The sequence below is a fragment of the Oncorhynchus kisutch genome, linkage group LG22 (genome assembly GCF_002021735.2).
Source record: "Oncorhynchus kisutch isolate 150728-3 linkage group LG22, Okis_V2, whole genome shotgun sequence".
NCBI lineage: Eukaryota > Metazoa > Chordata > Actinopteri > Salmoniformes > Salmonidae > Oncorhynchus > Oncorhynchus kisutch.
Genome location: NC_034195.2, coordinates 24,771,940 through 24,798,691, shown reverse-complemented (window position 1 = coordinate 24,798,691; position 26,752 = coordinate 24,771,940). Strand labels below are relative to the sequence as shown.

Below are 26,752 nucleotides of genomic sequence, written 5' to 3'. Positions count from 1 at the left end.
TACATTTAATAAAAAACTGTTGCACCTACACATTTTGTAAGTCCAGCATGTTTTTATGTCCAGTGCTCACTTTATGGATGCTGTAGTCTAGTTTTAATCCGACATCTAGAATTTGAGCTAGGTAGGCGCAAGTAATACTCTTAAAAATAAATTGCTAACAACCCTGTTAATTAAGAAATCCGGTATGTGGTTCTCGTCAACGGGTGGATGGCTCATGGCGAGAGGCGGGGAGTGTGTTGTGTTGTGTACCACCAACCGAGTTGATTTGATTATTTTCATTGAAATTGTTGTGATATTGGTTTAGATATGATTGATGGAAGATTTGAATTTAACACTGAGTTTCAATCAATGCCTATAATCCCCCTGCTTGACCTGTAGCTGTGGAGCAGCTGTCCATCTGCATGCCTTCTCAGAATACCAGCATCATCTGACATCCAAGGCTTTCAGTGGCGCTCATCTCCCTTCCTGCCTGCCTCCTCTCCCAGAACAGTATTTTCTCTCTGCTGTCAGAGAGGCCCTGCAGTGGCATTATTCTTTCCTAAAGGTTACTGTTGAACAGATGAATAATTGAACAGCCCCCCCCCCCGCCATCTTTCTCTCCTCTTCTCCATCCTCCTCTGTGTCTCTGACTGATGAGCTATGCAGCCTGGCTGTTGGTCGCTGTTCCTGCGTCACAGGAAAGGAAATGTACGGAGCAGAGCTAAGAAAACACAGTCGAGAACAGGTTATATATGAGGTTAGAGGGGGGCAGGGAGTCGGGTGCAGAGCAGCACCTGCTCTATACATAGCAATAGCAGTCCACATCCATTTACCCAGGAGCTCTGCAGATAAGGCGTCCTGCCTTTCACTCCTTGATGCTGATGAATGCACTACTATAGCTTGCCCTTTGTTGCAGTGTATAGGTGTGTGGTTAGGTGAGATCGCGTGTGTATTCATATGCATTTTTAACCTGCTCTTTTCTGAGTACATTTTTGAAACCCCACAAATACACAAAGCACTTGTCCTATGTGCCTGTTGTATGCAGTGAGTGTTTCAGAGCAGCCAACCACAGGAGTGTGAAAAGACACCTACACTAAAGTGGTGCATATACACTGCCCACTTCCCCCTCCCCCTATGTTCTGTGGATATTAATAGATATGTATGCATCATACATATGCCTATTTCTGTCACACACACAAACCACATAGGAGATAGTCAGGCCGTGAAATGAGAGTGAGAGTTCACTCTAAATCGGCAAATGGCGGCCCATGGGCCACCTCCTTTTTGTAGGCCTGCGGATTCATTTCCTGGTCTCAACTTACTATTAAAAGTTAGAATAATAGAATTCACAGGGTACAATTTCAAAATGTGCTTGTGCATCAGGATGTGTTCTATTATGTCAGTCACTGACAGTCACACAATAAGCCCATGTCAGCTAAACATTTTTAGATTGGTAAGTTAGTTTAGTGGCCAGCTATTTAAACTTGTAGTAAGCAAGGTCACATTACTGACCGGGTGGGGCCCCATTGATCATCAGATATCATATTGAAAACTGCAAACATTTGTCTCAACCCTATGGCAAAATGTGTGGAATTGCAGGAAATTAAATCTAAAACTTCAATTGTTTCTCTTCACTGTCAAGAGGGGAGCCGCTATATTTTATTGCTCGCAACAAAATGTTGCTTAGGGCCCCAAAAGGCAAGGGTTGACTCTGACTGCATGTGGGTATGGATGTGTGTACACAGACCTGCGAGCCACTGCGGCCCCTCATCAGTTCCGATTTTTTTAGTGTGGCTCCCACCCACATTAAAGTTGCCCATCCCCTGGTCTAAATTAACTATGTAACCAACTTTCTTCTGAACATCTCTTTGCTTTTGATCATGAATAATGAATGTTGAAGAGATGTAGGCCAGTCTTATGGTGTGTGTAGCTCACAGTGAGAGCTAAGGGATAAAAGTAATCTGCGTAGACAACAAACTACCTAGCACGCTATATTCCTATCTCCTCAACCACTAAAAGGCTGTCACCTCGATGCTTATCACTTAGTCTAGTTCAAGTGTTCACTCACAGGGAGGTGACCTGCTTTGTGGGGCACATTATGAAATGACAGAGAAATGAATGATGTCAAAATAACACAGTGATGTGGATTGGGTGAAAAATGTGTGCAGATGACCCAATTTTGTCAGGAGGGCCGAGGATCTCTATCAACTGAGTGGTGACAACAGACATGGGCAGTATTTCTGTTACGTGCATTTGAAATATGCATTTTTATTACGTATTTTTTACACTGGGCTGAACTACACTCAAATGTATTTTGTTACAAGATACTTTCGAGAGCTGTAGTTTATTTTCAAAATACTTTTCTATACCATATTTTATAGAGGTTCGCCATTTTTCATGGCCCCCTTTTACCTTGCATTGGTATCAGAAGTCTGATGGTACTATGGTGTGATAAGACCATCTGCTAAATTAACTAAATATAAACGTGTATGTAAAAATGTACAATTGCAAAGAATGCTGAGTATTATTCTAATGAGCTCTGCCCCGAAACAAGGTTTTGTCAAAATTGACTTTTCTAGGCAGGTTTCGGAGAATTTACACTGCAGATTAGTAGTATTAGGTTTAACTGTACCCCACATTGTTAGTTTTTTTGTATGTTAATTTTCATATGTACATTTTACAAATCCAGAGTGACTTACATTCAACTAGAAACAATAACATATCACAGTCATAGCAAGTAAAATGTTCTGTAACTGTTACTGAGAATGTTTATTGCCGTTCGGCCCGGCTACTTGCAAATGTATTTTAAAATACAAAATACATGTATTTTAATTAAATGCATTATAAAATACAAGTATTTTGTCGTTTATTTTGATACATTGATCTCTCTTTTTTTTGTGATTGTATTTTGTAATTTTTGCTCATCCCTGGGTGACACTGAAAGTCAGGTGTCAGGTGATATAGCCAAGTTCTGTAAGGTGGGTGGTTATTGGCAGAGAGGTTTGCCTCTGTTATTGGTCTATTAACTTATACGGCCTTCTGATATCACCAGGCAAGCAGAAACTCCACTCATGCAAAACCTGCTGATTAGAAGGTCCTGTGTAAATTTTATTTTCAACCAGCAACTATCAGGAAAAAACATTTTTGATATAGTTTCATTAGATGTTGTACAATATGATACAAAACATAGAAAACAACAGCATTTTGACTGCACTGGGCCTTTTAAGGGTTCATTTGTCTCTTAAACCCAATAAAAGGAGTCAGACATCTGCTCACCTGTGATTACCCAGCCTGCTCTGGGGCAGGGGACGACATACCTGCTGCCACTGGTTGAGGTCTCTGTATTATCTCTTCCCGTAATCATCATAACCCAGCCTGCACCTGTCTCCATGGCTACCCAGCACTCCTCTGTGTGAGCTTGCTCTCTCGTTTCTCCAGTCTCACTGCTTTGGGATGATTTGGTCTCCACCAGGGGGGATGCTAATCTAGCATGACATCATTGGAGCAGCCTTGGAGACATTGGGATGATTAACTCTGTCACTGCCTGTTGAGAGTAGAAGAGGCTTTCAACCATGCAGGCAGAGATGTCACACTACCACCACTTACCCTGGTTTTGGCTATGTCTGTCTGTGCTTCAGTATAGGAGATGCGAGAGAAGAGTCTTACTGTATATTCAGCCAATCTAGATTGTGGTGAGATGAAGTAAATATACATTAAATTAAAGACTGTAGTTGGAGAGTTCAGAAATACAGCCTATCCGACACGCTAAATGGCTGCTTTCTCCCAGTTCCTCCCTTTTCTCAGTGTTTATCTGTCTCTTTGGGAGGGATGTGGTTGCGAAGGCCAGGGTCCTGAGAGAGAGGCAGCAGTGGGCTGAGGGCGGTCCACTAGGCCACACTGGGAGACCACATAGCTGTTCTTGGAGCTCCAGACAACCCCATGGTAGGGGTATGCCCTGGGACTGCTCTCCCATGGGGGGGTCACACACAGGCTGGGGGGCCAGTGAGGAGGCCTTCCTCCCTCTGATCCAGGGCCAGACAGCAACCAGTGGTGGGCGTGAGCCGTGAGGCAGCTGGTAATGGCTTTGGGGAGGAACTTTGGGTACAGTGGTATCTTTCTAGCTGTCCCTTATGTATAGAGAAGGCTCTATGTGGTGTGCATAGGCCATGCTAGGAGAAGGAAAATGAGATGGAAATCAAATAACATTTTATTGGTCACATACACATATTTAGCAGATGTTGTTGCGGATGTAGCGAAATGCTTGTGTTCCTAGCTCCAACAGTGCAGTAATATCTAACAAAACACACAATTCTAAAAGAATGGAATATATAAATGTTAGATTGAGCAATGTCGCCGTGGAATTTACTAAAATACAGTAAAATAGAATATAGTATATACGGTTGAAGTCAGAAGTTTACATACACTTAGGTTGGAGTCATTAAAACTAGATTTTCGGCCTCCCGGGTGGCACAGTGGTTAAGGGCGCTGTACTGCATCGCCAGCTGTGCCACTAGAGACTCTGGGTTCGCGCCCAGGCTCTGTTGTAACCGGCTGCGAACGGGAGGTCCGTGGGGCGACGCACAATTGGCCTAGTGTCGTCCAAGTTAGGGAGGGTTTGGCCGGTAGGGATATCCTTGTCTCATCACGCACCAGCGACTCCTGTGGCGGGCCGGGCGCAGTGCACGCTAACCAAGGTTGCCAGGTGCACGGAGTTTCCTCAGACACATTGGTGCGGCTGGCTTCCGGGTTGGATGCGCACTGTGTTAAGAAGCAGTGCTGTTTGGTTGGGTTGTGTATCGGAGGACTTTCAACCTTCGTCTCTCCCGAGCCGTACGGGAGTTGTAGCGATGAGACAAGATAGTAGCTACTAACAATTGGATACCACGAAATTGGGGTGGAAAAGGGGTCAAATTCAACAACAAAAAAACGAAACAAAATAAAATGAGATTTTCAACCACTCCACAAATTTCTTGTTAACAAACTATAGTCGGTTAGGACTAAGTAATTTTTCCAAAAATTATTTACAGACAGATTATTTCACTTATAATTCACTGTATCACAATTCCAGTGGGTCAGACGCTTGCATACACTAAGTTGACTGTGCCTTTAAACAGCTCGGAAAATTACAGATAATGATGTCATGACTTTAGAAGCTTCTGTTAGGCTAATTGACATCATTTGAGTCAATTGGAGGTGTACCTCTGGATGTATTTCAAGGCCTACCTTCAAACTCAGTGCCTCTGCTTGACATCATCGAAAAATCAAAAGAAATCAGCCAAGATCTCAGAAAAAAAATTGTAGACCTCCACAAGTCTTGTTCATCCTTGGGAGCAATTTTCAAACGCCTGAAGGTACCAAGTTAATCTGTACAAGTATAAACACCATTGGACCACGCATCCATCATACCGCTCAGGAAGGAGACTCATTCTATCTCCTAGAGATTAACACATTTTGGTGCAAAAAGTGCAAATCATCCCAGAACAACAGCAAAGGACCTTGTGAAGATGCTGGAGGAAACAGGTACAAAAGTATCTATTTCCACAGTAAAACAAGTCCTGTATCGACATAACCTGAATGGCCGCTCAGCAAGGAATAAGCCACTGCTCCAAAACCGCCATAAGAAAGGCAGACTACGGTTTGCAACTGCACATGGGGACACAGATTGTACTTTTTGGAGGAATGTCCTCTGGTCTGATGAAACAAAAATAGAACTGTTTGGTCATAATGACCATCGTTATGTTTGGAGGAAAAAGGGGGAGGCTTGCAAGCCGAAGAACACCATCCCAACCGTGAAGCACAGGGGTGGCAGCATCATGTTGTGGGGGTGCTTTGCTTCAGGAGGGACTGGTGCACTTCACAAAATGGATTGCATCATGAGGATGGAAAATGATGTGGATATATTGATGCAACATCTCAAGACGTCAGTCAGGAAGTTAAAACTTGGTCTTCCAAATGGACAATGAACTCAAGCATACTTCCAAATTTGTGGCAAAATGGCTTAAGGACAACAAAGTCAAGGTATTGGAGTGGCCATCACAAAGCCCTGACCTCAATCCTATAGAGAATTTGTGGGCAGAACTGAAAAAGCTTGTGCGAGCAAGGAGGCCTACAAACCGGACTCCGTTACACCAGCTCTGTCAGGAGAAATGGGCCAAAATTCACCCAACTTATTGTGGGAAGCTTGTGGAAGGCTACCTGAAATGTTTGACCCAAGTTAAAGAATTTAAAGGCAATGCTACCAAATACTAATTGAGTGTATGTTAACTTCTGACCCACTGGGAATGTGATGAAAGAAATAAAAACTGAAATTAATACTTCTCTACTATTATTCTGACATTTCACATTCTTAAAATAAAGTGGTGATCCTAACTGACTTAAGACAGACATTTTTACTAGGATTAAATGTCAGTAATTGTGAAAAACTGAGTTTAAATTTGGCCAAGGTGTATGTAAACCTCTGACTTCAACTGTACATGAGATGAGTAAAGAGATGAGTAAAGCCATATGTAAACATTATTAAAGTGACTAGTGTTCTTTTATTAAAGTGGCCAGTGATTCCAAGCCTATGTACAGTACCATTCAAAAGTTTCGAACACAGCTACTCATTCAAGGGTTTTTCTTAATGTTTACTATTTTCTACATTGTCGAAAAGTAATGAAGATATCAAAACTATGAAATAACACATGGAATCGTGTTGAATAAATCAAAATATGTTCGTTTTTAGATTTTTCAAAGTAGCCACCCTTTGCCTGATGACAGCTTTACACACTCTTGGCATTCTCTCAACCAGCTTCATGAGGAATGGTTTTCCAACAGTCTTGAAGGAGTTCCCACATATGCTGAGCACTCGTTGGCTGCTTTTTCTTCACCCTGCGGTCCGACTCATCCCAAACCATCTCAATTGCGTTGAGGTCGGGTGATTGTGGATGCCAGGTCATCTGATGCATCACTCTCCTTCTTGGTAAACTAGTCCTTACACAGCCTGGAGGTGTGTTGAGTCATTGTCCTGTTGAAAAACAAATGATAGTCCCACTAAGCCCAAACCAGGTGGTATGGGTATTGCTTCAGAATGCTGTGGTAGCCATGCTGACTAAGTGTGCCTTGAATACTAAATAAATCACACACAGTGTCACCAACAAAGCACCTCCACACCATAACACCTCCTTCATGCTTTATGCAGGGAAATACACATGCGGAGATCATCCGTTCCCCCACTCCGTGTCTCACAAAGACACGACGGTTGGAACCAAACATCTCCAATTTGGAATCCAGACCAAAGGACATATGTCCATTGCTTGTGTTTCTTTGGTCCAAGCAAGTCTCTTCTTATTGGTGTTTCTTTGCAGCAATTCAACCATGAAGGCCTTATCCACACAGTTTCCTCTCAACAGGTGATGTTGAGATGTGTCTGTTACTTGAAATCTGTGAAGCATTTATTTGGACTGCAATTTCTGAGGCTGGTAACTCTAATGAACTTTTCCTCTGCACCAGAGGTAACTCTGGGTCTTCCATCAATGTGGCGGTCCTCATGAGAGACAGTTTCATCATAGCACTTCACCACTCTGTCTGTCTGTGTGGGTGGACCATTTCAGGGGATCTTACGCCAAGGAACTTAAAACTTTCCACCTTCTCCACTCCTGTCCCATTGATGTGGATGGGACAGGAGTGCCTTCTTGGGTACAGGAACAATGGTGGCCATCTTGAAGCATGTGAGGACAGCAGACTGAGATAGAGAGAGATTGAATATGTCCGTAAACACTCCAGCCAGCTGGTCTGCGCATTCTCTGAGGAGGCTGCCGTCTAGGCCGGCAACCTTGCAAGGGTTAACATGTTTAAATGTCTTACTCACATCGGCCACGGAGAGGAGAGCCCACAGTCCTTGGTAGCGGGCCTTGTCGGTGGCACTGTATTGTACTCAAAGCGGGTAAAGCAGGTGTTTAGTTGGTCTGGAAGCAAGACGTCAGTGTCCGTGACGTGACTGGTTTTCTTTTTGTAGTCTGTGATTGTCTGTAGACCCTGCCACATACGTCTCGTGATTGAGACATTGAATTGCGACTCCACTTTGTTTCTATACTGACATTTTGCTTGTTTGAATGCTTTGCGGCGGGAGTAACTACACTGTTTGTATTCGGCCATACTCCCTAGTCAAATTTCCATGGTTAAATGCGGTGGTTCGCTTATTAACTCACTCACCGAATCAGCGTATCAATCAATATAATTCTCTGAGGCTACCCGGAACATGTCCCATTCCGCGTGATCAAAACAATCTTGAAGAGTGGATGCCGATTGGTCAGACCAGCGTTGAATAGTCCTTGTCACGATTACGTCCTGTTTGAGTTTCTGCCTAAATGAAGGGAGGGGCAAAATGGAGTCGTGGTCAGATTTGCCGAAGGGAGGGAGAGATGCATGCTTCGCGCAAATTAGAGTAGCAGTGATCCAGAGTTTTGCCAGCGCGAGTACTACAATCAATATGCTGATAGAATTTAGGTAGCCATGTTCTCAAATTTGCTTTGTTAAAACCCCCAGGTACAATAAATGCAGCCTCAGGATATATTGTTTCCAGTTTGCATAAATCCAGTGAGTGTGTGTGTGTGTGTGTGTGTGTGTGTGTCCCACGCACACGTGAGTGCTTCTTAATATCTCCTGCTAGATGTTTGTTTGATTTAGTAATTATTTTTTCTGTGTTTGTTTTTAGGTATGTGGAAAGAAAGAATTTTCTGGAGAGAGTTGACCACCGGCAGTTTGAGCAGGAAAAGAAAGTGCGTCTCGGCAACATCATGAAACGATGACAAGGAATAATGTTACAGATACACTTACACTTACATTTGTGACACACACAAACTGTACATGCCTGCCCAGTTCCTCCCAAGGTTTCTCAGCCCAATACTTAGCCACTGGACTGTCCATGTCTCTGGATGGCCTACTGACTGTTCCTGCTGCCGGCTGCTCCTTGACCTATCAGACCTCACATACTCAGTTTACACTCAGCACTCCCATTAAACCGCCATCTGTTCCTGGACCTGTGTGTGACCTGAGTCACCTGGACTCAGACCCCTGACTGTCTGCCTCAGTGGCTTCCTCCCGCTTCCCGATTTAGAGGTGTGGTTGCACTGCTAACTTGCTTGCCTCAGCACATGGCTGTGTGGCCGGGTGTTTCTGTACATTTGCCATAATCCCAAAAAAAGGGAAACCATTCCAGGAGTGAGAAGAGGAGAATGAGTAGCACACCCTGAACTCTGAATCAGACTTTATGACATCTTCCTCTCTTGAAAGAGAGGAAGAATCCACACAGCTCAGATATTTGTGCCATCCCTCTCCACCTCCTGCAGTGATTCAGTTTGGTGCGCTGTTCATTGAAAGAGTTCAAGTTGATTGCATTTCACCTCCTTGTTGTGCACACTGTGATTCTCTGGAGTTGTTCCAACTAATCTGAAGATAGAAAAATGGTCTCACTATTATGTACCTTATTTATACCAACAACAATCTGAGATTCTGACATGATAAAAGATTTATCAACAGGTCAGCTTAGCTGCTTGTTAAACCTGAGCTAAGAGTGGAGAGGATCGCTAAACGTTCCTCAACTGTTTTCTCAACGTAATGACACAGCTCCTATTACAAGGTAATTGTATGGCTGTTCAATAGTAGGCACTCACTCTCACACACAGACAGACAGAAAGGTGAATTCAGGGACTTTAGTTTTAGTTACTGGTTGTTAAATGAATGTGTCTGAATTCAAGTGTGTCTGAATAATCACAGGTAAATTTGGAACTTGTTTTGTGTTGTCATCCTGTTGCTGTACTTTGTAACATGGAATAAAGCTTGTCATTTGGTTTGAAGTTGTTGTTTTAGTACTGATGGTCTTGTTTTGCTCGTTTGTACCCCTCACCTCCCTAAGGCCTTATATTCCACCCTTCCTCTTCCCGCTACCAAGGCTCTTCCCCTCTCTCCAGACGACTGTCTACAGACACACTACCATTTCATCATACCCTTGCCAGTCCTTCCCTGCCCCCCTCTTCCCCAAATGCAACTGTTTCTATCTCCCTCACCCCCCAGGTCCTACACCCCCAACCCACCTCCCTCCTATCCCTCACAGGCCTTGGACGGGTGCCTGCCATCTTACCCACTCTGCTCTATCCTAAATAAGGTCAGAAGACTCCAGTCACACAGTATCTTTCAACCTCATTTCCTCTGTATCCAGGCCCCCTCCACTGCTTCTGTGTTTCCTGCCTGAGTGTTTGGAGGGGAAAGGAGGAGACGCATGTGCATCCTTCATAGAGGGTAATTGACTTGTTTACGTTACATAGGGATCCACCCTCCATCCCCATGGGTGCAAACTCTACATTTGTTTGTTTCTTCTAATTGTGCTTCATGTTACCAGATGAAACTTACTCTATGTTATATATATATATATATATAAGCAGATTTAGATAGAGATCCCGTGTACTGTACTCTCTCTTCAGCAGGGATACCCTCACACATGGAAAGACTGCAGAGACTATTTCAAAAATAATCATCCTTAACTTTAACTCTGCATTGTTGGGAAAGGACCCTTAAGTACGCATTTCACTGTTAGTATACACCTGTAGTTTACGACGCATATGACAAATAAAATTTGATTTGAGACATGCATATTATTCATAAACAAGCTCACACAAACAGTTGCGTAATGGATGGAGATTATTATTATTTACTTTTTAGTAAATACAAAATGAAACATACAGACATACACAATCATCAACAATCTCACTCCTGCCCAGACCCAGCTGCTCTCACCCCTATCTCCAGTGCCTGCACTACTCACTACTATGTCCTAAAATTGCACCATTTTGTTCCTCTCCATTGCCTACGCTCTTTCAATATTCAGATAATGAAGCATATGATTTTTTAATGGTCTTAACTATGGGTGATTGGTTGATTTCCAGTTTAAGTATACGTTTTTCTCAAGACTATTGACGAGAAGAGTATCCTCCAGTCCATCAGGTAACTAACTCACTGCCCCCTCATATGACATGTCTTGAAAGATGCCGACAGCTGGATTTGAAGTACAATTACATTTGTAATACTTCTGATAACTTTCTAACTCCAGAACTTTTGGACTTCATGGCACTCCCAGAAGGAATGGGTTATTGCGTCATTGTTAGTTTTACATGGTGACTCTTGTTGTGCTGTACAATTTTTTATATTCTTTTTAATTTGTAAAAAAACTCTATACATTGGTTTAAGCGTACATTTTCGTTACCTGTCATTTTGTTAGTTATGTTTCAACATTCCTTCCATCTTGTGCCAATAACAATTATTTTTTAAAGTATTGGTTCTTACCTATCATATGAATATCCTTTTCTGACTCAAATAGGTTTCCCTCAAGATTTGCTCTGATGTCCAAAATATTTAAAATCTAAATTTGTAATAGGAAACTTTTAAGTTGCATGTACAGTGCCTTCAGAAAGTATATATACCACTTGACTTATTCCACATTTTGTTGTTACAGCCTGAATGCAAAATAGATTTTTTTTTCTCACCCATCTACACACCATACCCCATAATGACAAAGTGAAAACATGTTTTTAGACATTTTTGGAAATCTATTGAAAATTAAATACAGAAATATCCCATTTACATAAGTATTCACACCCCTGAGTCAATACATTGTAGAAGCACCTTTGGCAGCCATTACAGCTGTGAGTCTTTCTGGGTAAGTCTCTGAATGTATTCAAGCTCTGTCAAATTGGTTGTTGAACTATTTTCAGGTCACGCCACAGATTTTGAAGTAGATTTAAGTCAAAACTGCAAATCGGAAACTCAGGAATATTCACTGTCTTCTTAGTAAGTGTAGATTTGGCCTTGTTTTAGGTTATTGTTCTGCTGAAAGGGGAATTCATCACCCAGTATCTGGTGGAAAGCAGACTGAACCAGGTTTTCCTCTAGGATTTAGCTCCATTCCATTTCTTTTTTTTATCCTGAAAAACTCCCCAGTCCTTAACGATTACAAGCATACCCACAACATGATGCAGCCAACACTATGCATGAAAAGTTATACTCTGACGTGTTCTATTGGATTTGCCCCATACATAACTCTTTGTAGTCAGGACAAAAAGTTAATTGCTTTTCCACATTTTCTGCAGTATAACATTAGTACCTTGATGCAAACAGGATGCCTGTTTTGGAATATTTTTGTTTTGTACAGGCTTCCTTCTTTTCGCTCTGTCAATTAGGTTAGTATTGTGAAGTAACTACAATGTTGTTGATCCATCCTCAGGAGAAAACTATCACAGCCATTAAACTCTAACTACTTTAAAGTCACCATTGGCCTCATAGTGAAATCCCTGAGCGGTTTCTTGTTCTCCGGCAACTGAGTTTGGAAGGATACCTGTATCTTTGTAGTGACTGTGTATTGATACACAACCCAAATTGTAATAAATAACTTCACCATGCTCAAAGGGATATTCAATGTCTGTTTTTACATTTTTTTTCTTGGAAAACCTCCCTGCTATTTGTGGTTGAATCTGTGTTTGAAATGCACTGCTCGACTGAGGGACCATTTTGTAGGGTGTGGGGTACAGAGATGAGGTAGTCATTCAAATATTAAACACTATTATTGCACACAGTGTGCTGACAGTGTCAACAGCAAAGCATCATCACACCACCTCCATGCTTCCCGGTGGGAACCACACATGCAGAGATCCATTCACCTACTCTGCGTCTCACAAAGACACGGCGGTTGGAACCAAACATCTCAAATTTGGACTCATCAGACCAAAGGATAGATTTCCATCGGTCTAATGTCCATTGCTGTGTTTCTTGGCCAAAGCAAGTCACTTATTCTTATTGGTAGTGGTTTCTTTGCAGCAATTCGACTATGAAGGCCTGATTCACGCAGTCTCCTCTGAACAGTTGATGTTGACATGTGTCTGTTACTTGACCTACTTGAAATATTTATTTTGGCTGCAAATTCTGAGGCTGGTAACTCTTCTGAACTTATCCTCTGCAGCAGAGGTGACTCTGGGTCTTCCTTTCCTGTGGTGGTCCTCATGAGAGCCAGTTTCATCATAGCAATTGATGGTTTTTGCGACTGCACTTGAAGAAACGTTCAAAGTTCTTAATGTTCCGCATTGACTGACCTTCATGTCTTAAAGAAATGATGGACTGTTGTTTCTCTTTGCTTCTTTGAGCTGTTCTTGCCATAATATGGACTTGGTCTTTTACCAGATAGGGCTATCTTCTGTAATCCACCACTACCTTGTCAAAACACAACTGATTGGCATTAAGAAGGAAAGAAATTCCACAAAATAACTTTTAACAAGGCACACCTGTTAATTTAAATGCATTCCAGGTGACTACCTCATGAAGCTGATTGAGAGAATGCCAAGAGTGTGCAAAACTGTCATCAAGGCAAAGGGTGGCTACTTTGAAGAATCTCAAATATAAAATATATTTAGATTTTGTTTAACAATTTTTTGTTGTGTTATTTCATAGTTTTGATGTCTTCACTATTATTCTACAATGTCAAAAATAATAAAGAAAAACCCTTGAATGAGTAGGTGTGTCCAAACTTTTAACTGGTACTGTACATGCATACACACTCCTAGAGAGGCCAGTACACTCTCCAGAGCTGTGGAGAGCAAGAAATCCTCATACTTATTCAAGTACACCTTCTTTCATGTTTTCTGTTACTTCTCTTGGATGGTTAAGTGACTTTGTGAGCCCCAAGTAATTTTCCCAGCTTGTCTCCTTCCTTCGCTGACTGCTCACTTCCACCTTGCTGTTACCCTTCAAATGCATTTTAAACTCACAACTTTGTCACCGTTTATTTTGCTCAGTTTAATTTTACCACTCTTCACCTCATCGAACTTGCTATCATGTACGAAGGTGAACTTGAAATACTTGTGTGCAACCTGTGCTTGACGATGATGCCAAAATATCTTCCTCCAGTAGAACAATAAAGCTTATCAAACTGAATCTAATTGATTTAGTCTTTACTATGAGCCTTGCCTCGTGACAAAACAACAGATTGAAGGAAAAGGGAAGAGTATGGATAAAGAAGACATGAAGATCAGATTAAAGGCCAAGGGAATGTGGAAGAGAGAGATGGCTGAGAAGCAACATTTATATAGATTGTAGACCGTTGCTGCTGTTGTCAATGGAAAGGAGTCTTATTAGTGTGAAGAACCTACTGTAACCTTTAATCCTCCACTGAGGTTGTTGTCTCAAACCTTACCGATAATTCTATATGTGGTGTACTGAAATAAGTCATTCAAAGATCATGTGAAAAACTATTATTGCACACCTATTATGTGGCTTGTTAAGCAAATTTCTACTAACAAAGGGGTTGTACACTTATTAATTCTCCACATTTCAGCATTACATTTTTTATAAATGAGTTAAGTATATATATACAAAAATAATCCACTTTGATATTATGGGGCATTGTGTGTAGGACAGGAACAGAAAATATCAGTTTAACTCATTTTAAATACAGGCTGTAACACAATGAAATGTGGAAAAAGTAAAGTAGTGTGAATACTTTCTTAAGGCACTATATTTTACAGTATTTTTATTGATCAGAGCAAAATTGCTTTTTAATTCTGTGATGTAAATAAATGTATTTCCTATTACCAAGTCATTTACGGTTTCTATACCTTTTTAGGTTTCCATGTGGACCAATTTTATCGGTGCATTCTGAAAAGCTATCCAAGGACTGTTCCATATGGTTGTGTTTTTAGGGAGTGATATTAGTTCTTGTAGAATCCTTTTAATTTTCCTCCATATTGTTATAGTGTTCTTAACTATGAAGTTGTTAATGTTCTTAGCTTTATCCTTTGAAAACAGACATGTGAAAAGATTCTGGGGATGAGCATGTACATCTTCAATATGTACCCATTGTTCCTCTTTCGTGCACTAAACTATATGTCTCAAGTAAAAGCCCTGGGTGGTGAGTTGATACAATTCCATATCTGGGAGGTTAAAACCACCCTCACACTTCGGGAGATGTAAAACTTCCCTTTTTATTCTATGAGTTTTATTTGCCCATATAAAGTCTGCGATGGCCGAGTATACTTTTTTAACAAATTGATGGAGATTATTCTATAGGCTATATACACTAAGTATACAAAACATTAAGAACACCTGCTCTTTCCATGACAGACTGACCAGGTGAATCCAGGTGAAAGCTATGATCCCTTATTGACGTCACTTGTTAAATCCACGTCAATCAGTGTAGATGAAGTGTAGGAGACAGGTTAAAGAAGGATTTTTAAGCCTTGAGACAATTGAGACATGGATTGTGTATGTGTGCCATTCAAAGGGTGAATGGGCAAGACAAAATATTTAAGTGCCTTTGAACAGGGTATGGTAGTAGGTGACAGGCTCATCGGTTTGTGTCAAGAACTGCAACACCGCTGGGCTTTTCACACTCAACAGTTTCCTGTGTGTATCAAGAATGGTCCACCACCCAAAGGACATCCAGCCAACTTGACACAACTGTGGGAGTCCATCCCCCCATGAATTGAGGCTGTTCTGAGGGGGAAAGGGGAGGGGTGTAACTCAATATTAGGAAGGTGTTCTTAATGTTTGGTATACTCCGTGTAGGCCTTTGTAGGAGGCAGGCAGCAGGTTCCCCGGTGGAGGTGTGTGTGCCTCCTGCATTACATTTCCTCTTCATCACTGGCACATCTCTTTACAAGCTGCTTCAACACCAGCACACACAAAAGCAGAAACTAGGTCTGCAGAGGCCTGCATGATCCATTCTACACTGCTGTTACACACACACACACACACACCACCTCACTCTCTCTCTCCTCTCTGTCTCTCGCCGTCTTACACGGAGTCAGGAGAGGAGCAGTCATCCTCATCTTTATTCAATTCCCCCCCTCACACACACACACTCCTAGAGAGGCCAGTACACTCTCCAGAGCTGTGGAGAGCATGAAATCCTCATACTTATTCAAATACACCGTCTCTCATGTTTTCTGTTACTTCTCTTGGATGGTTAAGTGACTTTGTGAGCCCCAAGTAATTTTCCCAGCTTGTTTCCTTCCTTCGCTGACTGCTCACTTCCACCTTGCTGTTACCCTTCAAATGCATTTTAAACTCACAACTTTGTCACCATTTATTTTGCTCAGTTTCATTTTACCACTCTTCACCTCATCTAACTTGCTATCATGTACGAAGGTGAACTTGAAATACTTGTGTGCAACCTGTGCTTGACGATGATGCCAAAATATCTTCCTCCAGTAGAACAATAAAGCTTATCAAACTTAATCTAATTGATTTAGTCTTTACTATGAGCCTTGCCTCGTGACAAAACAACAGATTGAAGGAAAAGGGAAGAGTATGGATAAAGAAGACATGAAGATCAGATTAAAGGCCAAGGGAATGTGGAAGAGAGAGATGGCTGAGAAACAACATTTATATAGATTGTAGACCGTTGCTGCTGTTGTCAATGGAAAGGAGTCTTATTAGTGTGAAGAACCTACTGTAACCTTTAATCCTCAAACCTTACACTAACTCAAACACAAATCTTTACCCACACACTGACCCTGACTTAAACACCTACAAAATCTCAATTTAAACCCTAAATGCGCCCCCCCCCCCCCGGGTGTATTTATACACTACCCAAAGTGTAATTAATAACTTCACCATGCTCAACAGGATTTTATTGTCAGCTTTTTTTCTCTTACATGTCTACCAATAGGTGCCCTTTGCGAGGAATTTGAAAACCCCTCTGGTTTTTGTGGTTGAATCTGTGTTTTAAATTCATAAGTCTGTTTGTCAAATTTCTGCCCTGCTTGTGCTGTTTTTGTGCTGTTTTTGTGAAGTGGAAACGTCTAGGAGCAAAAACGGTCCAGCTGCAAAGTGGTAGGCCACACAAGCTCACAGAACTCGTCTGTCCTCGGTTGCAACACTCACTACCGAGTTCCGTCAGCACAATAACTATTTGTCTGGAGATTAATTAAATGGGTTTCCATGGCTGAGCAGCCACACACAAGCCTAAAATCATCATGTGCAATGTCAAGCGTTGGCTGGAGTGGTGTACAGCTCAAAGGCATTGGACTCTGGACCAGTAAAAACATGTTTGGTGGAGGAGGAACAATGGTCTGGGGCTGTTTTTCATGGTTCGGGCTAGGCCCCTTAGTTACAGTGAAGGGAAATCTTAACGCAGCATAAACTTACATTCTAGACGATTCTGAGCTTCCAACATGGTAGCAACAGTTTGGGGAAGGTCCTTTCCTGTTTCAGCATGACAGTGCCCCTGTGCACAAAGTGAGGTCCATACAGAAATGGTTTGTCGAGATCAGTGTGGAAGAACTTGAGCTGACCTCATCCCCATCGAACACCTTTGGCATGAATTGGAATGCCGACTGTGAGCCAGGCCTAATTGCCCAACATCAGTGCCCGAACTCACTAATGCTCTTGTGGCTGAATGGAAGCAAGTCCCTGCAGCAATGTTCCAACATCTAGTCTAAAGAAGACCCAGAAGAGTGGAGGCGGTTTTAGCAGCAAAGGGAGAACCAATTCCATATTAATGCCTATTATTATGGACTGAGAAGTTCGACGAGCAGGTGTCCACATACTTTTGGTCATGTAAGGTATCTGGCACACACTTCACCTCCAAGCATGTGTAGCTGTCTCTCACCAAGGGCTTCGTTTTCAAACGAGGAAGCTGATTTTAAAATAGCCAACACCTTTGGGAGGATAATTATAAACAATCACTGGCACAATAATCTCAAATAACAGCAGGAGCAAATAGTCAGTATGCCTTCCCTCCCTGCTATCCAACCACTGGAAGCTCCTAAAGGCTTTGGTAACACTTCATCCAGGTATAATTCCTTAGAACTTCTCATAAGCATATTTGAGCCTTTACAATGTCTTATAAAAAGGCGTATAAATGTGTCTCCCAATGGATCAAAGTGTCTGTTATTCCTACCAAGAATGTGCTTATTAGGGTCCATAGTGCTTATGCATTTGAAGAGGGTGATCATAGAGCAGTGCATAAGGTGATTTGTGATGTCTCAAAATCACTTCAAAAGACACCTGCTCTTCCACCTAGGCATGTAGCCTAGGTTAGGCTACGTTATTGTATAACTAAATGTTTCATTGATTAAACTTCACATTAATTATTGCAATACATTTGACAACAACCTCTCTTTCAGATGTGGTACATTTCCATAAATGTAGCCTATTGGACAATTCACTCCAGCAGCCGACAACAATGTAGACATTCCCTTTAAGGGGCAACCTTGGGGAACTCAGAAATTATTCTGATGTAAATGCATAGAATTCAATAGATAAAAAATAAAAAAAATGCAAAAGCACATGAGTTTAACAGGATCAATTAGGGCAGGCTATAGCCGTATCACGATTTTTTAAAACGAGCTTATTGCTGCATCTTCTTTTTGATGGTGGAAAAAAGGAGACCATCCCTTTAAATAAAACTTGATGATTCCATTAGAACAGCAGCAGCAGCAGCAGCAGTGATACACGCAGCCGCCCAACCTGGCCGCAGCAAAATTGTTGAGCAACATTTTTCCCCGTCTACATGACACTGGTGCGATTTAAAACATTATTATATTTGTTTTATACATTGGATTCTTGGGAGGATAAACGAAACGTGTGACATAGAAGAACAATAGGAGAACGTGTTTGCGGTATTGGAGACACGGGTACTCTGGACGTTCATGAGGTGGACTTCGCCGCATTTGGTGGGCTGCTCCTAGCTTGGAAAATCCCACCACATATCCCTGACATTCATTCCAAACTCGACCTGTACGGTGAACTGTCACCGACGTAGATACATTTGAAAGGAAAAGCATGGAATAAAGCCTGACATCGAAGGAGTCCTGAAGAAAAGTAGTTTTTTTTTTCTGGTGAAAAGTAGTCCACTGCTTGTTTTAAATAACCTATTCATTATTAAGTAGCATAGGAGAGGCATAGCCTACTCTTACAACTCACCACAAGATGTCTGTTCCGGTAAGTCTTATTTAAAGGTTAGATTTTAAATTTGGCATGAACTTTTGTTGACTTACAGATAGTCATCGATACAATGTGGCCAAGTGTAATTTCCTTTGCTGCTCTGGCATTTGAAATGCACTAGGCTATGTGTCAGTGATGAGTATGCTACGTCTCGTGTATTACTTTTGTAGTATAATTGTAATACCACTGTTATAATGATATGAGATATGTATTTTCAATGTTTCTCTAATTTGTAAAAATGTCCACACTAGGAGTGCAAGCTCCAACGCACACTGCTAGCTGTCAGGCTGTTGGCAAACTGTCAAATTTGACTTGTAGGAGTGCCAACGTTGCAGCCTGAGTTTTGTGAGTTACATAGTGTTGAGTTGAAACTTTACTGCAATTATGTAACCACCTGTATAGTTTGAGTCTAAGGTCAAACGTATTGGACTTGGACACTTCAACATGTTTGTAGTGATTATGCAGTTATGTGAATAAGATCAGGAATATGCAGTTTTGCTGGAGACCATTTTTGCTTTCTGTTGTCTTTTTCTGTTGTGTTTCCTGTTGCCTTGCACCATTAATCCAACAGCCTGCAAATCAGTAAATAGCCCAATTGTGTACCCCTAATCATATCAAAAGGTACCAGTTCCATCCTTTGATGTGTATTTGGGTTGTGTACTGTAGGTGTGTGTAGATATTCAGGATATGACTGTTCCCCTTGGCTAAGCACTGTTCTATCTAGCTCGGCATGTGTTGTTATGCACACAGATAAAACAGCGTGTTCTAACCTGTGTGAGGATTCCTTCGGCAATATCTCAACCCTAGCAGTTTGTGAAGAGATTCCAAGTTTGTGCATCTTGCTGCTTGAAATTCAGAACTCATTGTTTTCCCTGTCAGGCTTAGGGAGTAAAATGTGCTGATTACAGGGTTGTCTCCTAAACTGAGATATATGGAGGCATCTTTGCCTGTAGATCATCTGGAGACATGATATATACCATTTTATGAACTGGGTGGTTCGAGCCATGCTGATTGGCTAAAAGCCATGGTATAACAGACCTAATACCACGGGTATGACAAACATTTATTTTTGCTGCTCTAATTATGTTGGTGACCAGTTTATAATAGCAATAAGGCACCTTGGGGGTTTGTGGTATATTATATTTCAGGTCGCAATTGTAAATGAGAACTTGTTCTCAACTTGCCTACCTGGTTAAATAAAGGTGAAATAAATAAATAAATATTGCCAATATACCACGGCTAAGGGCTGTATCCAGGCACTCCGCGTTACGTCTGGCATAAGAACAGCCCATAGCCGTGGTATATTGGCCACCTACCACACCCCTTCGTGCCTTATTGCTTAAATTACCCATGCTTATAGCCTCATTCAATTACAGCGATGTAAATGTGTAATGAACAAGCGTTATTTCCTTGTTTGCTTTGCTATGTGTTTGAGCACATTATGAATCACTAACTGTATTAGGCTACACTTTTAGAAAAAACGGTTCTATCCAGAACCTAAAAGGGTTCTTCAGCTGTCCTCATAGGAGAACCCTTTGAATAACTCTTTTTGGTTCCAGGTAGAGCACTTTGGGTTCCAGGTAGAACCCTTTCCACACAGGGTTCTACGTGGAACCCAAAAGGGCTCTACCTGCAACCAAAAAGGGTTCTACCTTGAACTAAAAGGGTTCTGCTTTGGGGACAGATGAAGATCCCTTTTTCCTAAGAGTGTATGTATTATACTCTTGAGTAGGACTGTGTTTGGTTTGTACATATGTTTTTACCCTCAGCGACTGTAGCTACTCTGCGCTGTATTCAACAAACACAGTCCAGATGCAAATCCCATGCCTTGCGGCCCGGGTTTGATGGCAACAGCTGCTGTTCTCTGTGCAGACAGGATGACGAGTCTCCTAAACACCATTGGTAAACCCAGCACCGTAATGACTCCCTCATCTCCATGCCAACTAGTCTGAGCCCCTTCACCTGGCTGCCACACATGTCACTGGGAAATCAAAGACAAACAGACAGGGCCATGGTATGACTGTCCACCTAACCCAGTGGACAAATCATTCTTGCACACTTTTCCATTGCGTAGATATAATTTAAGATTTCCCATAGAAATCAAGTTAGATATGGGGGTGTTTTGGAAGATGGCTGGTGTATAACAGCTCATTTCCATTTGTACACTACTATTATTGCGGTAATAGTGTAGTAACATTGTTATTAAAACGTTATAGCTGTCAATATAACATCTGCTATAGGCTACATTTTAGTCTGTATCTTCTTATTGGGAATGCAGATTTTTCAACGCATCCGATGTTGTTGCTTGGGTGATGGGTGTATTCCCTCGATGGCCTGCCAGAATTCTAATAGACTGGGAGTCCCCGTGGAGAGTATCCTCCTGCTGTATTTGATGGGTTAATTCCTCCAGTCAACCATATTATGAGGGAAATTAAACTGATGTTTGGATGGGATCAGCCCATAGAGTTAAGCATGCTTAGGTGAACATGAAGTCCCAGTTGTCTAGTAGCAGGGGTCCCAATGTTCCAAAGCTGCAAGGCTTAGATGCTAAACACCCTGTCATTCACCATTCACATCTGTGGCTTTTTAGTCATCCCTCCTTTGATATTATGAATTTAACATTTGCAGGTTGTAATCCACTGATTTACTATACGTAGAATATAATAGCATCAATTGCATTGTTTTCCCAGTGTTTTATTTTCATGCTACATGTACTGTATATAGGTTGCTATTATAGTTTACAGTGTAGCATGCTTTGGCAAATGAAAACATTTTGGCAATATGCATGTCCTGAATACAGTACAATGGGACATATGGACAGATATAAAATCAAATCAAAGTTTATTTGTCACGTCCGCCGAAAACAACAGGTGTAGACCTTACAGGGAAATACTTACTTACAGGCTATAACCAATGGTGCCAAAAAAAAGGTGTGTGTGTGTGTGTGTGTGTGTGTGTGTGTGTGTGTGTGTGTGTGTGTGTGTGTGTGTGTGTGTGTGTGTAGGTAATTAAAGAAATAAAACAACAGTAGAAAGACATTTGAAAAAAGAGTAGCAAGGCTTTATACAGACACCTGTTAGTCAGGCTTATTCAGGTAGTATGTACATGTAGGTATTGTTAAAGTGACTGTGCATACAGTATATGATGAACAGAGAGTAGCAGAAGCGTAAAAAGAGGGGTTGGCGGGGTGGAGGGATGCAATGCAGATAGTCCGGGTAACCATTGGTTACCTGCTCAGGAGTCTTATGGCTTGGGGGGAAAAACTGTTGAGAAGCCTTTTTGTCCTAGACCTGGCACTCCGGGTACCGCTTGCCATGCGGTAGTAGAGAGAACAGTTTATGACTGGGGTGGCTGGGGTCTTTGACAATTTGTAGGGCCTTCCTCTGACATCACCTGGTGTAGAGGTCCTGGATGGCAGGCAGCTTTGCCCCAGTGATGTACTGGGCCGTATGCACTACCCTCTGAAGTGCCTTGCGGTCGGAGGCCGAGCAAATGCCGTACCAGGAAGTGATGCAACCATGTTGCAGCTGTAGAACCTTTTGAGGATCTCAGGGCCCATGCCATATCTTTTTAGTTTCCTGAGGGGGAATAGGCTTTGTCGTGCCCTCTTCATGTCTTGGTGTGTTTGGACCAATCTAGTTTGTTGTTGATGTGGACACCAAGGAATTTGAAGCTCTCAACCTGCTCCACTACAGCCCCGTCGATGAGAATGGGGACGTGCTCGGTGCTCCTTTTCCTGTAGTCCACAATCATCTCCTTAGTCTTGGTTACATTGAGGGATAGGTTGTTATTCTGGCACCACCTGGCCAGGTCTCTGACCTCCTCGCTATAGGCTGTCTCGTCATTGTCGGAGATCAGACCTACCACTGTTGTGTCGTCAGAAAACTTATATACATGAATGCATGCAGCCGTATGTACAAGCATTCATAACATGCCATGAATTGATGTGGCCTATTGAGAATGTAGCACCTCTACCAGAGTACAGAGTATTCTTATCTTTAATATGAGCTCAGTTTCCCCAAGGGCACATCTCCGCTCAGCTGCAGTCTCTCTCGCCCCTCACTCTCCCTCCCTCCCTCCTTGCCAGCAGCCATGCAATGTAGGACACAAGGGGGTTAAATGGGACGTCTGCCGGGGCTCTATCGACAGCCCTCATATCTCCCTCTCAGAAGCCTGACATTTGACGCTTGTCAGAGATGATGCTTCACATACATATTCATAATTGGTGCATTTCTATAACGCCTATCAGGCTCTGGCTATTTGTATGGGCAACATTTAGCCATCAGCCTCCCTTCCTTCTTTCTGTCTATCACATGTAAATCTCTATTCTACTAGATAGGTACACATAACTCACAGCAAATGCATTATTGCACAGGAGGTGAGGTTGCTTATAAGTCATCCAAAATGCATAGAATACAATGTACTACAACAGTGCAACCAGCTACCATCAACCAGTTGATGTAGCCTATTTGTAATTCAGACACACACACATGCATGTACATATCCACACAGGCATTCAAACACGCACCCACAGTCAGACACAACCTCTCTTCCAAGGGAAGCCAGGCTTCCCCAAAAACTGACCAAAAGAAAAAAACTGAAATAAATGGTCTTTTGTCTGTCTGTGTTTCATCATTTCCCCACAATTCACAAGAGGCTGAATGTATGGTCCTAGAGTACCAAAGAAAGTATCAAGGGAAGCCTGTTAGTTGAAATTGTCCCTTTCTTCAATTAGCCATGGATGGAGATAAGGATTTGATTTGGACTTGTGGTTTTACTTAATTCTTGGTACTGGACAATGATTATAACGGTGATTCTGATCCAACCATAGATTCATACATTGTGCCCCTGGCCTGTGAGGATGGAAGTTAAATATGTAGCTAGATGTAGAAGGCTAATGTTAACTTGCTGGCTCATCATTGCCCATGAAAGGAAGTTAGGCTTGTGAGCAAGCATTTTAGCCAGGACAACAACAACTGAAAGCATGTAGTCTACTGTATGACAGAGTCATAGACAGTTTCAGCGACATGAAAGAGAACAGGATAGCATTGGAGTTTCTCTACAAGTAAGGTGAGTCAACATGTTTTTTGTGCGCGCACGCACACACACACACACACACACACACACACACACACACACACACACACACTGACTGAGGAAGCATCTTAATCCAGCAGTCAGCTGACACATCAATTTGTTTACAACTGACAGCTCAGGAGATATTATCATATTTATGCTATAAACAGCTGCAGGTAGAAATATGAATAAACATTTAAGCATACATATGTAAACTGCCGCATGTCTCTTTTTCCCTAAATATACCATCATCAGGTGTCAATGGACCACACATAGCAACTGTTCATCATTCAGTTATTTTCTATTCCAATAGCACTGTACACTGAAATGGTGTTCTGATGCTATCTAGTCATCCTATCCAGGGTCTTATAGATTTCAGTAATGGTATTGACTATTGCGTGTCTATCATCAGTCAGCCACAGCTGACCTACTAATACCAAGGGCCCATCCACAGTCAGCCGGTCATATGAATCTCCACTAAAGGCCATGTCTTGTGACTGGTTGGTTTTATCTGATCTACAGCTAATACGTCTTGCTTGACTTTTCTCCTTCCATCGTTGAACTGCCAGTATTTCAGGGAGAAAAGGTAGCATCAGCCTTTCTGAAAAGCTAGCCCCCGTGGCTAAGAGGAGAGCAATAGAGCAGAGCAGTGTGTGTGGTGGGACTGGGGCTGTGTGGAGTCTGTCCTCACTCACGCTCAAACAGTCAGACACACAATGGAGGAGCAGAGCCACTGCTGCATGCCAGAACATTCCTGCTCCAACAGTCCCTGGGGAATTCACTTTTCTCACTCTGCTCACTCACTGAAGAGAGAGTGTGTGTGTGTGTGTGTGTGTGTGTGTGTGTGTGTGTGTGTGTGTGTGTGTGTGTGTGTGTGTGCGTGCGTGCGTGCGTGCGTGCGTGCGTGCGCGCGGGCGGGCGGGCGGGCGTGCGAGAGAGAGATTCTGCAAGAAGATTGAGTATTGGTTCGTACCTACATGTATGTGCGTTTTAGAGGACAGTGTGTGTAAAGGGGTGTGTAGATATGTGTGGGACATTGAATGAGTGTGTGTGTGGGAGAGCTACACTATGTATGTGATCTTACATTCTTCTACTGTCCTCCATCAATCCTTGTCACAATGCAGTATGTGTGTGATCATCTGGTATCTTGTGGGAGGACTGTGTGCATACTTATGTATATGTGTGCGTCGTTTGTGCATGTTTAAAATTTTTTTTTTACCAGGCTAGTCAATTAAGAACAAATTATTATTTACAATGATGGACTGGCAAGAGGCAAAAGGCCTCCAGTGGGACGGTGGCTGGGTTTAAAAAAGCACAACAACAAAAAACAATGGAAGACAAAACTGACAATACAGATCGAAGCTACTGGCAACAGCACAAATACAACAGCAAGCAAACAGAGGGATGTGTGTGTGAAGTAAAACGACATGCTTCCTTACATAAGGCATTGCAAGTACTTGCGCGTGTGTGTGAAACCTTCTGAGTCAGTGTGGGAATGCTCAGTAATGAATAGCACCGTGTGCTGAAATTCCATTCTGTGCGTGTACATCCTTCTATGTGTTAAACCCTCTGTCTGAGAAAGTGTGTGAATGCTCAGCAGTGTGGTTCTCTGTCAGTCTATGTGGCGGTGGACTGGCAGCAGCAGCAGCAGTCATGTATCTCTCAGCCAGGACTCTGTAGCTATTGCTGTTATTTATTATCTTGGCTATTTCTAGTAGCAAACGCCACTATTTGGCGTCTCTCCCTCAATCTCTTTCTTTTTCTGTTCTTCTCTGTTCTCTTCATCCCTATCCATCATTCTAGCCATCTCCCTCCTCCTCTCCTCCTCCCTCCTTCTCTCCGCTTCTCACCCCCTCTCCTCCTCTCTCGTCCTCCCTCCTTCTCTCCTCCCTCGTCTCCTCTTCCCTCCTTCTCTTCTCCTCCCTCATCTTCTCCTCCCTCATCTCCTCCTCCTACCCTCTCTCCTCCTCTCTTCTTCTCTCCTCCTCTCCTTCTCCCACCCTTTCTTCTCCTCCCTCATCTCGTCCTCTCTCCTACCCTCTCTCCTTCTTTCCTCCTCCCACCCTCTCTCCTCCTCCCACCTTCTCTCCTCTCCTCCTCCCACCCTTCTCCTCCCTCGTCTCCTCCTCCCTCCTTCTCTTCCCCTCCCACCCTCCTTCCTTCTCTCCTCCCCACCTGCTGTTCTTTCCATGTTTGTCCCATCATCTTCTTATTCCAGTTTCTTCCTCTTTGTCTTGGTATATGATGGGCTGTACAGCCTTTGTCTTGGTATAGGATGGGCAGTACAGCCTTTGTCGTGGTATATGATGGGCTGTACAGCCTTTGTCTTGGTATATGATGGGCAGTACAGCCTTTGTCTTGGTATATGATGGGCAGTACAGCCTTTGTCTTGGTATATGATGGGCAGTACGGCCTTTGTCTTGGTTAATGATGGGCAGTACAACCTTTGTCGTGGTATAGGATGGACAGTACAGCCTTTGTCTTGGTATAGGATGGGCAGTACAGCCTTTGTCTTGGTATAGGATGGGCAGTACAGCCTTTGTCTTGGTATAGGATGGGCAGTACAGCCTTTGTCTTGGTATAGGATGGGCAGTACAGCCTTTGTCTTGGTATAGGATGGGCAGTACAGCCTTTGTCTTGGTTAATGATGGGCAGTACAGCCTTTGTCTTGGTTAATGATGGGCAGTACAGCCTTTGTCTTGGTTAATGATGGGCAGTACAGCCTTTG

General features: G+C 42.5%; 2 protein-coding genes across 4 annotated transcripts in view; both read left to right on the top strand.

Annotated features, from left to right (window-relative positions):
- The window catches only part of LOC109867427 (craniofacial development protein 1), a 44,407-nt gene extending 34,592 nt beyond the window's left edge, over positions 1-9,815 (top strand). For both annotated transcript variants that reach the window (XM_031801029.1, XM_020456585.2), the window contains one exon: positions 8,675-9,815. In XM_031801029.1, the coding sequence (XP_031656889.1) occupies positions 8,675-8,768 (94 nt within the window). In that variant the 3' untranslated portion in view covers positions 8,769-9,815. The remainder of the gene's footprint in view (positions 1-8,674) is intronic.
- Positions 9,816-18,425: 8,610 nt separating this feature from the next.
- Positions 18,426-26,752, top strand: part of LOC109867161 (breast cancer anti-estrogen resistance protein 1-like) — a 125,584-nt gene continuing 117,257 nt past the window's right edge. For both annotated transcript variants that reach the window (XM_031801494.1, XM_031801492.1), the window contains exon 1: positions 18,426-18,945. In XM_031801494.1, the coding sequence (XP_031657354.1) occupies positions 18,934-18,945 (12 nt within the window). In that variant the 5' untranslated portion in view covers positions 18,426-18,933. The remainder of the gene's footprint in view (positions 18,946-26,752) is intronic.